The sequence below is a fragment of the Phalaenopsis equestris genome, unplaced genomic scaffold (genome assembly GCF_001263595.1).
Source record: "Phalaenopsis equestris unplaced genomic scaffold, ASM126359v1 Scaffold000180, whole genome shotgun sequence".
Taxonomy (NCBI): domain Eukaryota; kingdom Viridiplantae; phylum Streptophyta; class Magnoliopsida; order Asparagales; family Orchidaceae; genus Phalaenopsis; species Phalaenopsis equestris.
Genome location: NW_018164622.1, coordinates 558,699 through 569,013, shown reverse-complemented (window position 1 = coordinate 569,013; position 10,315 = coordinate 558,699). Strand labels below are relative to the sequence as shown.

At 38.3% G+C, this 10,315-nt stretch overlaps 1 protein-coding gene across 1 annotated transcript; it reads right to left on the bottom strand.

The window, feature by feature from the left end:
• Positions 1-8,114: 8,114 nt before the first annotated feature.
• On the bottom strand, positions 8,115-9,472 carry LOC110022294 (pathogenesis-related genes transcriptional activator PTI6-like). The gene is made up of 2 exons (XM_020721164.1): positions 9,269-9,472; positions 8,115-9,112 (listed from the first exon to the last, which is right to left on the bottom strand). Exon 2 carries the CDS (start codon positions 9,066-9,068, stop codon positions 8,169-8,171), a length of 900 nt encoding a protein of 299 aa, XP_020576823.1. The 5' UTR covers positions 9,069-9,112; positions 9,269-9,472; the 3' UTR covers positions 8,115-8,168.
• Between the last annotated feature and the right edge of the window lie 843 nt (positions 9,473-10,315).

The window sequence follows — 10,315 nt, the reverse complement described above, 5'->3', positions numbered from 1 at the left end:
TTTCAATCGATCTTGTTCGATTGATCAAGTATATTATTTTATGTCGGCTCACTTGAGTTTACATTATCTTGCAATAAAAATATAATTTAAAGATTTAAATTGTTAAAATATTTGAGTGATGAGCATATGTTTACCTAGGTTGCTCGATCTTCAGATTCGAGTCGTTAGTCACAACGCATCAATTCTAGTAACAATTTATCATTTTTAATGTGCATGTGGCCAGCCTGAAGATTTTAAAGCAAAGGAGGTGTTAGTTGAGATTGTACTCTAGGAGGGTTATAAGTCCATGAGAGTCGGGCCGGGACTCATTCCTTTATATGAATGCAACCCATAAATCACAGTTTTTTTTTAATTTAAGAGAAATTATGGATTTTAGAAGAGTCATCATTATTTTTGATATTAAACATAAAATACTAATAATACTAATAATAATAATAATAATATTATTATTATTATTTAATTCAAGAGAAATCTTTTATTTCAAATCAACAGATGTCGCTAACCTATTAATCTGTTCCTGATCATCTGTTTTTCAATAATAAATTAAAACTTGATAAACCTCCGTCAAATTACCATCATCCACACGAATCTTGAGGCATGACACAGATCTTAAGAAGAATTTTGGAGCAAAAAATATTCAAACCTTAACAAAATGTCATCCATAACTCCAATTTCAGCAAACTTACAGTCAAACTGACTGTCATAGTTGGTCCAATCCGAACCAAATCAAGTCTAGATCACGTCATTAAACCGCTTTTGGAAGTATTCTGGACACATTTAGAAGATTAAACGAATGTTGATTCTGACGATTTTATAGTCAAATCGAGCGTCTTTGGCAAAGCTAATCCAATGAGCTCAAGATCACTCAATTATGTCATCATTAAAGCACTCAAATGTTTATCAAAGGTCATCTGATCTAGTGAAGCTCTCTAAGCCATCCAATCAAAATGATTCATACTTTTGCATTAATTGCACAAAAAACTTTATAATAGAACTCCACCAATCTCATGAGGAGCAGTGGATGAGAGCTTGAGCCTTGAGAAATAACTTGAAGCTTTGAGAAGAAACTGAAGTCCAACACCACTCAAGTTGACCACCACCACCAACTGTCGTCAACCACCGCCAATCTCCGTCAACCGCCGCCGACCGTCGTCGATCACCTCTAACCACTGTCAACCACCACCGATCGATACCACCAATTGTTATCGGCCGCCACCAATCGATGTTGCAAATTAGGAAACCTAGTAACCCTTTCCCACCTGTGGGATAAGTGGTTATAATTATAATCATATTTTTATAGTATAACTCTTCAGTTGGGTCAGATCCCATGGTTTTTCCCTTTCTAGGTTTTTCACGTAAGAACTTCTAGTGTCATTATTAATTATTTATTTTTTTTCTGAGTATGTGTTGAATCTTTGTACCATACTAAGACAATAATTTGCTACAATACTACCATGAATTTTCATGCATACATCAGTTTGACATCGTGTGTGGGAAACTTCAATGTTACCATTGAAATACTTGCGAGGCTTATTACATGGCCACCATTCATAATAGTTGTGACAACGAAGCATCCCGCTCCAACACCCATTGTTCCAGGGAGCAATCTCGAAGCCAGGGGTTCCAGGGGTTGTATGCTTCTTCATCTTCCCGCCTTGGAAGACGTTATCCTACCAGCGAAGGCGTCTTGGGTCCTTTTATAGAAGATCGAATGCACATAATGCAGGAGCTCAAGTAGATACCTATAGCTCCTACGTGGGGCTCAACAACTGCAACCCACACCATTGAATGAAGTTTGTTTACCACTAACACAACAACCTACAAGAAATGCACTACTTCGAGGAACTCATACCACTCGCCATCCCCAAGAAGGAACATTTATTCTGTCAGGTCGTGATGTTGAACTTCCAGATACTGCAAGTTTCACTCATCCATCTCACACAAAACTTGACAACACCACACCGTGTTGTCATTCCAGATGATGTCATTTGTAACGAGCTACGACATGTCATTCAGGAAAAGTTCCCTCTAGAGAAAAAGAATCACTTCTGCACTCACCTTAACATCCATGAATATTCTCTTTAGCAGATTCAATTCCAACTAGCTTCAAGCTTCAAAACAGCAACAACTACGAAAGGATAACTAGTCTTTATGAGCATATTGATCACTATCAAACCATCATGCACATTCAACGTGCCTCTTATGCGCTTCTATGCCAATTGTTCATGTTCTCGGCCACTCTTAAAAGATAAGCTCACACCTGGTTCAACTCTCTTCTAGAGTGCACTCTAGACATCTTTAGTGAGCTTTTCAGAGTATTCGTGAAGAAAATCATGACAAACCAACAGCTCATCAACAATTCATCCAATCTCTCAAGAATTTGCCAAAGTGAAGGAGAGTTGATCAAGGACTACTTCCACAGGTTTTCCGCTGAAGCCCGTCAAATTTCGAGTGGATCCAGAGTTACTGAGAGGAGTCATCCTTGGGGTTCCTTCTACTCATTATTGATGCAGAAGAGAGTTCGTTCTTATGTTAACCTTGTCCGCCGTGTTGAGCCCAAATCACCGCGGACGAGGCTGTCAGGGCACATAAGGAGCTGTTCAAGCAATTTAAGGGAAAGCGCAAGAGTAACACCAGCGACAATAATCAATCTTCACAATGGAAAAAGTTCAAATAGTAGAGAAATCATGACCTCCCTCCCCAACATATGGGTTAACAAAGTGAGCATTGACCTAAGAAAGAGTATACACACTTAAGATGTCGCTTGTTAATGTTGTGATGACCATCAAACATGAGGAAACTATTTAGTGGTCTCACCTCCTAAAACCTACCTCGGGGAATTAAGAACAATAATTTCATTTTCATTGAATTCATGGCCACACCACTGAGGCATGTAAGCAGCTCAAAGAAGAGATTGAAAAGTTGATCTTGTGGGGATATCTCAATTGATTTGTATAAAACAAACCAGCTGATACCGATAATGCTACCACTTTGGGGCAACATACATAAAAGCAAAAATAAGGGGGTCACTTAATCGTGGGCGAAATTCAGACAATTGTAGGAAACTCATTGCTGACCAATCAAGTCTTTATCATTGCACCTGGTGAACTAGTGCAAGAGAAATTGTGCCTCGAGCCTATCACTTTTGATGATTCTAATTTGGGTGGAGTTCGAGTTCCCCATCAAGACCCTCTCATCATTAGAACTTGAATTGACGAAGCTTATTACAATGTAAGGAGGATCTTGATCAATAATGGGAGTTATATCGATGACTTGTTATACTCCACTTTCCTCAGTTTGAAACTAACAAGGGAATGACTTCAACCTGCATCAGGATCATTATACGGTTTTTATAATCAATAGGTATGAGTTGAGGGAACAATAAATATCCTCGTTGTTATATGAGATTTTCCTTGAAGGACAACCCACTCAGCTGAGTTCATCATCTTCATGTCAGAATCAACATATAATTCCATCTTCGAGAGACCCCTGCAATCCATCTTTGGCATCGTGACTTCTGTATCACATATGAAGCATAAGTTTCTAACTCTAGCAGGGTCGACATCGTGTGAGGAGATCAGCAGATAACACAATCATGCTACCTTAGGAAAGTCCAGCCATGCTCGTAAGTGACACTTAGCATTGAGAACTTTAATCTTTGAGATGAAGATGCATCTTAACGGGCTTCTCACGTGGAAGACTTTGTCCACGTCCTGCTCTCCGATGAGCACCCCTCGAGTACATTGTAGTTTGGTTCCCTACTCTCCGATGAACAAAGGTCAAAATATGTAGATCATCTTCAAGGGAATCAATACATTTTTGCATGGACCTCAGCCAACATGACTGGAGTTGACCCAAGAATCATTATGCACTCTTTAAAGGTAGATCCAATCTTTAACTTTGTCATCTAGAAGAAGCGCAACTCTCCCCAGATTATTTGCAAGCTATCAAACAAAAAGTTAACAAGATTTTGGAAGCAAAGTTCATAAGGGAAGTGCACCACCCCGCATGGTTGGCCAATGTTGTCTTGGTCAAGAAAGCTAGTGGTGCATGGAGAATGTGTCTCGATTATACCGACCTCAAAAAAGCTTTTCCGAAAGATAACTTTCCCCTGCCACGCATAGATCAACTAATTGATGCCACGTCCAGACACCAGCCAGATATTCAGCTTTATGGATGCATACTCAGAGTACAATCAAATAAAAATAAACCTGATACATTAGGAAGCCAAACAAAAAAGGCTTTATACTGCTACCAGTTTATGTCATTCAGAATGAAAATGCTAGTGCAACATATCAATATATCAGTTTAAAAACCTTCTCGGGCATACAATGAAGGTTTATGTTGATGATTTGTTAGTAAAAAACATAGAAGCATCCCAACACATTTCTCATTTAGAAGAGTGTTTCTAACTTCTTTGTCTAAATGTGCTTTTGGAGTCAGATTAGGGAAGTTTCTGGGATTCATGGTTACTCATCGTGGAATTGAGACAAACACAAAAAAAAATCAAGGTGCTGAGAGTCATGGTACTCTAAGGAACGTAAAGGAGGTGCAAGGCTTGAATGATCGTATAACCACTCTATCCCACTTCTTATCTCGTTCTGGGATAAGTATCTGTTGTTCTTCAAAATACTTAACGGTCTCCAGAACATCGATTTTCAATGGACAGATGACTGTCATATCTCTTTCGATCAACTAAAGACATATCTGGCTTCATCGCTCCTCCTCTCAAGACATATCTTGCTTTTTCAAGATATTTGACTATTTCACCTCACGCGATAAGCTCTCTCCTAGTCAGGGTAGAAAGATAGAAATCTCAATTGAAAAGTTAGTTTATTATATTAGTAAGATTCTCTCTGATACAGAAACTCAATATCTGATTGCGAATAAGATTGCGCTAACCCTAGTTTTCTTAGAAGGAGACACCGTCCTTACTTCTAGACCCACACTATTAACGTCTACAAACAACTCCTTTGAAGGTTATCCTGCAAAAACCAGAAGCACCAGGAAGATTAGTTAAATGATCAGTAGAATTGAGAGAATTTGATATTTTTTATCTACCACAACCAAACATCAAATTACAAGTGTTGGCCGATGTTGACCTCAATCTTGTGAGGACCTCTTCTCTCTCTATTAAAACCCAGGATTTAGCCTTAGCATTTCCAAGTGACCTTTTTAGATGACTAGAGATGGAACTCACCCATATAGGACTTCTAACCAATCCAACACTCGTTTAGGGTTCCCTGAGTTTAAGCCTAAATCCTCAACCCTTAGCTGAGATGATTGAGAGTCTAGTTCAGTAGAAACCCAAGTTGACTTCCTATAGGTGGAAGATGCCCTAGGTTAGCCATGGAGCTCAAAATCCTAAGACTAGGTACTCCTCGAATGACCCAATGAACACCCCTGAGATTCTCATTGACCTTGGAAAAGCCCATCAGAGAGGAGGCAAGACCTAAATGGGAGGTTCTTACCGCATTACCTAAATGGTCCTGGAAATCACATGACACTAAAATTCAAAGAAAAATGGAGGGGTGATTCACCAAAGTCATTCTTTGGTCTCACCTAATGCTTTCTCAATACTAATTAACCCTAAAATTGGCATAAACCTAAACACATCAACAAATCAACTCTAAGAAATTGAAATCACCAAGGGTCACCAAAAGTTAATTGGGTCCAAGTCAACTTTAGTCAATTATTGAAAAATCCAATCAAAACAAAACTTAGCTTGATTCAAGGTGTTAAGATCTAAACCACTTAGTAATCAAAATTCTTAAAACCAAATCAAGGTAAACGCCATTACAACATAAGCAACGTAGGGAAACCATTGTGAAACAGTAAAATAAGCATGAGTACAGCTGTCGTCATCCCTCAAACAACAAAATATGTACTCAACTATCATAAATGTAAGCACATAAAAAATTGTGTTGGGCTTCCTAACAAAAAAAGAGCACCTGAAACCATCAAATAACCGAACCTTGTAATATGAAGCAAGGAAAGCAAGTTAACAAATGCTCAACCCTCCAATATCTCTTCTCAATGTTTTCTCTCAAATATTAAAAATTAGGATGAAATCTCAATCCATGCTTAACCAAATAAATAGGACTGAAAGCGTGTTTATATATTGCTCCAAACAATTGTCAAATTCACATTCTCATATCACAAATCAGTGTAGGAAGAAGGAAGCAAATATGACCAAACAAATACTTATTTGATAAGTATGTAATCATTCCTAAAAGCAAAACCAACTTAAGAATTGACAAACAGTATACATCAACCAAAGTTCGCAAACCTATCAAACAAATAGCAAAGCATACCTTGTTTTCCATGTGAAAATGGGTTTTAGCCACTGGGAAAAGAGAAAAAAATGCAAGTCTCCACTGCTTTACATGTAAAAATCTCAAAATAAAATAAAATAAAATCACTATGTGCAAACCATACAACTCATAGAACAAATCCACAAAGAAGAGATGAGAGGGAGAGTATACCAAAGAAAGGAGGAAGCAAATGCCGGTATAAAGCCCTATCCAATTGTGTCGCCAAGCGAAGAGAATGTAAGGAGAAGAAGCCCTAGAGAGATCGCTTACGGGATGAGGGGAAGCGGGAGGGAGAGCACAAAAAGAAAAGTCACCAAATAACCCGAAATAATCCATGATCCGATCAAGGCGTCACTTTGCGGGCACGTTTTAATAAACCGCGTCCACACCACACCAAACAAACAATTCAAATGGTTGCTGCCGCACCACAACCCCACAACTACGCCAAACAGACTCTCAATCAATTTTTAATGGGTCTTCGTTCTTTTTATACTATATTTGTAATTAATCATTAAACTTTAGGTGTGAAATTTAAATCTATTTGGAGTTTGGATGCAAGCTATGTCCAGACAATACTACGGCTGGGATACACTGAAAATAGTGAATGATAGAAATAACAGCAATCAATGCTTCTCTCAGCATCATCATGAGTTACTTCAGGATGCGGCGACAGGATTTTGGAGGAAATCTGCTGCTGTAAGCCGGATGGAGAGTTGCATTAATGTTAGGAAGTTTCCATGGCTTCATCTCTCTTTGCGTGTCCCAATAAATAAAACATTTTACATAAATACCCAATTTTTGTCGCAAAAATAAACAAATTTTCAGTCTTTCATCAATCTCCCCGCTTCTTTTTGCAGGTGGCTACTTTGACCCGGCTTCGGCCCAATAAAAAGGGCCCATCCTTACCGCCCATGTAGGGCCCACGACCTCGAAAGCCTTCAATATTCACACGCGTAAAGTGGCCCGTAATCTCCCAAGCGTCAAACCCATCATTCCTCCACCACGTGTGCATACCATTAAAATAATAACCAACCATATCTTTTAATTTCTCCTAAAGATGAAGGGGAATTTACACACATACCATGCACTTTTATGTATTTATATATATATACCATCTAAATTTTGATATTTACATTCAAAACACCTTGATGTCAAAAACTCAAAGCCTAAAAATATATCGTTCATTTTCAGAAATATTTATGTACGGAAAACGTACGCAGAGTTACGTACATTTTAGGTTATTTGGAGTATATAACTATGTCACACTTAAATTATAACTCCTTGTAATTTTTCATATGGAGTATATAACTATATCACACTTAAATTATAACTCCTTGTAATTTTTCATATAACCTAACTGTACCCTCCGAATAACTTAAAATATACGCAACTCTGCGTGCACTTTTCGTACGCAAATATTTCTTCGTTCAATTAAAAAAAAAATAATATTGGTAGCATTTTTTTATGCAATGTTATATTTCCTCAATGTACCATAAAAATATTAAATTTTAGTTTTTTGTATATGTAAATATATAATAATTGAGTTGAATCTATGTAAATATTAATATTTTTAGAAAGGATATTATTACTTAAAACCATGATGAAATTCTTAAAAACAAAATAAAATCATTAATATGCATTCAATTTAAATATACCACACATTAATAATTTGTGTTGCCAGTACAAATAGCGCGGTATTTTCCGCAACAAAAACCAACAATAATTTAAAATAATAAAAAAAAATTAAAATAATTTTCAAATTAAACTGAACCGATTCGACAAGTTTCCCTTCTCCTGAAACTAAAATCGGCCGATATATCGGCCGATAAATCACAAACGCACGGAGACTTCCAATTAGTCGAACGGCTCAAGGGGAAAAAGATCAGTAATACCCGCAAATAAATCGTCTCCTTCTTCACAAACTCCGCCGCCGGCGCAAATTCTCTCGCCGGCGAACTCTTCGCATCTTCTCGGCCCGTACGACTCCGCATTCATAAACTCGCCCCAGTCAGGCATTCTGTCGAACACCATAAAGTCATCCCCTAAAAAATCATTACATTGGAGCACTCCGTCGAACGCATTGAAGTCATCCTTCAACTCCGTTTCACGCTCCACAACATCAGAAGAGAGTCCGTGGAGAACCGTCGTAGGGGAAGAGATTGAAACGTTACGGGAATCCTCACTGGATTCGTATCCACTCGAAGAAGGGAAGTTCATGTTCGCCGGCGTTGAGGTGGCGGAGTTCGCCGGAAAAGCTAGGTTTGGGAAGTTGGTGGAGGCGTTAGGGCCTCGTAATTTGATTGCAGCTCTGTCGTAAACCATGGCTGCTTCCTCCGCAGTGCTGTAGGTGCCGAGCCATAGCCGCACGCGGCGAACGGGATCGCGTATCTCCGCCGAGAATCTCCCCCACGGCCTTCGCCGGACGCCGCGGAATCTCGGAAGCTTTTCCGGCGACCGAGGAAGATTTTCCGGCAATTGTTTTCTCTGCTTTTTCTTCTTTCCGTTCATCTTCGGAGGCGGACGTATTTCGAATCTGATTTCTTCTATGTATCGTTTAATCGGACGGCGGTCGATGGGGGTTTCATCGTCGGAGGAATCGGTGGCGTTGGGGTCGCTGCAGAGTATGCGGAGTGTGCGGGGGAGTGAAGATGAAGAGTTCGCCGGAGCTCCAGCGGAGGATTGCTCGATGAATTTTGAAGATACTCTGATTTTAGTAACAGTGTGTTTGGTTAAGGGGATGTTGTTTCTTTCCATCGCTTGCTCTGTTTTTCAAACTATTGGGGTTTGTTTGATCATCTCTGAAAAAAAAATCTGGTTTTTATGAGCGAAGATGAAGGGTTCATCGCAGTGCCGTGAGTTTGTGAAATCCATGGATGGAGAAGATGAAAGAGGAGATAGAAAACAGATAAAAGGTATGAAATTTCTTTCTTCATAACCGCAAAAAAAATGAAAACCTTGCAGAAGAGAAACCGATCGGACTGGAGAAGACGATGACTTTGAAATCTCTGCCCCCACTTCTTCGCTGTCGTAAACGAGAACAGAGCAGGAGAGATTAGAGAGAGAGAGAGAGAGAGAGAGCGGTGGGGGGAAGGGGGGAGAGAGACAGTTGCAGAGACTGTGGAACAGAAAAATTGCTTTTTTTTATAGGATTTCTAAAACCGCCGGAAAAATCGGAAAAATTCGTGTCTCCTCGAGATTTTATTTATTTCCTATTTTATTTTCTGTCTTCTGATATTCCGAAAATACTCTTTCCTTTCCCCACAACTCAGAAATTTACAATCATACCATAAAATTCTCATATATTTACATATCTGGCCTAAAATATAATATTTATATTTATAACAATTTGGGGCATGAAAATGTGCGTTTCATTTTGGTGGGATTTATGCACGGATTTAACGAAGCACCAAAAATACAAATTTTAAAGCTTATGCCTCCTATTCTTTGAATTTTTCGACGTAAATTTGGATTTATTAAATCAGCTCGTTAAAAAATATTTTGCTCGTTTGTGTTTCGAACAAAAAACGTATGTTCATGTTTGACTTTATGTTCATGTTTGACTTATTTGCTTAGCGAGCCGAACACGAGTTGTTCGCGAACAAAATATTGGTTTGACAACTCTAATCATGCAACCTTAGGATTATGGGTGTAAATGCTCGCTCGTGTTCGGCTCGTTTATATTTCGAGCTTAAAAAGTGTGTTCGTGTTCGGCTCATTTGCTTAACGAGCCGAACACGAGCTGTTCACGAAAAAAGAGTACTTTTAACAACCCTAATCATGTAGTCATAAGACATAAGACAATAAGTGTTTAAGCAAGATTTAAAAATTATTATTTATATTAAAACATCATTTGAATCTAATTTAATAAATTTTATTCTATTTTTTTAGTCAATATTTTAATTTATTATAAATCTTTGTAGCCTTCTAGTCAATTAGATTTTTTAAAATACTACTTTATATATATATATATACACACACACACACACACACACATACACACA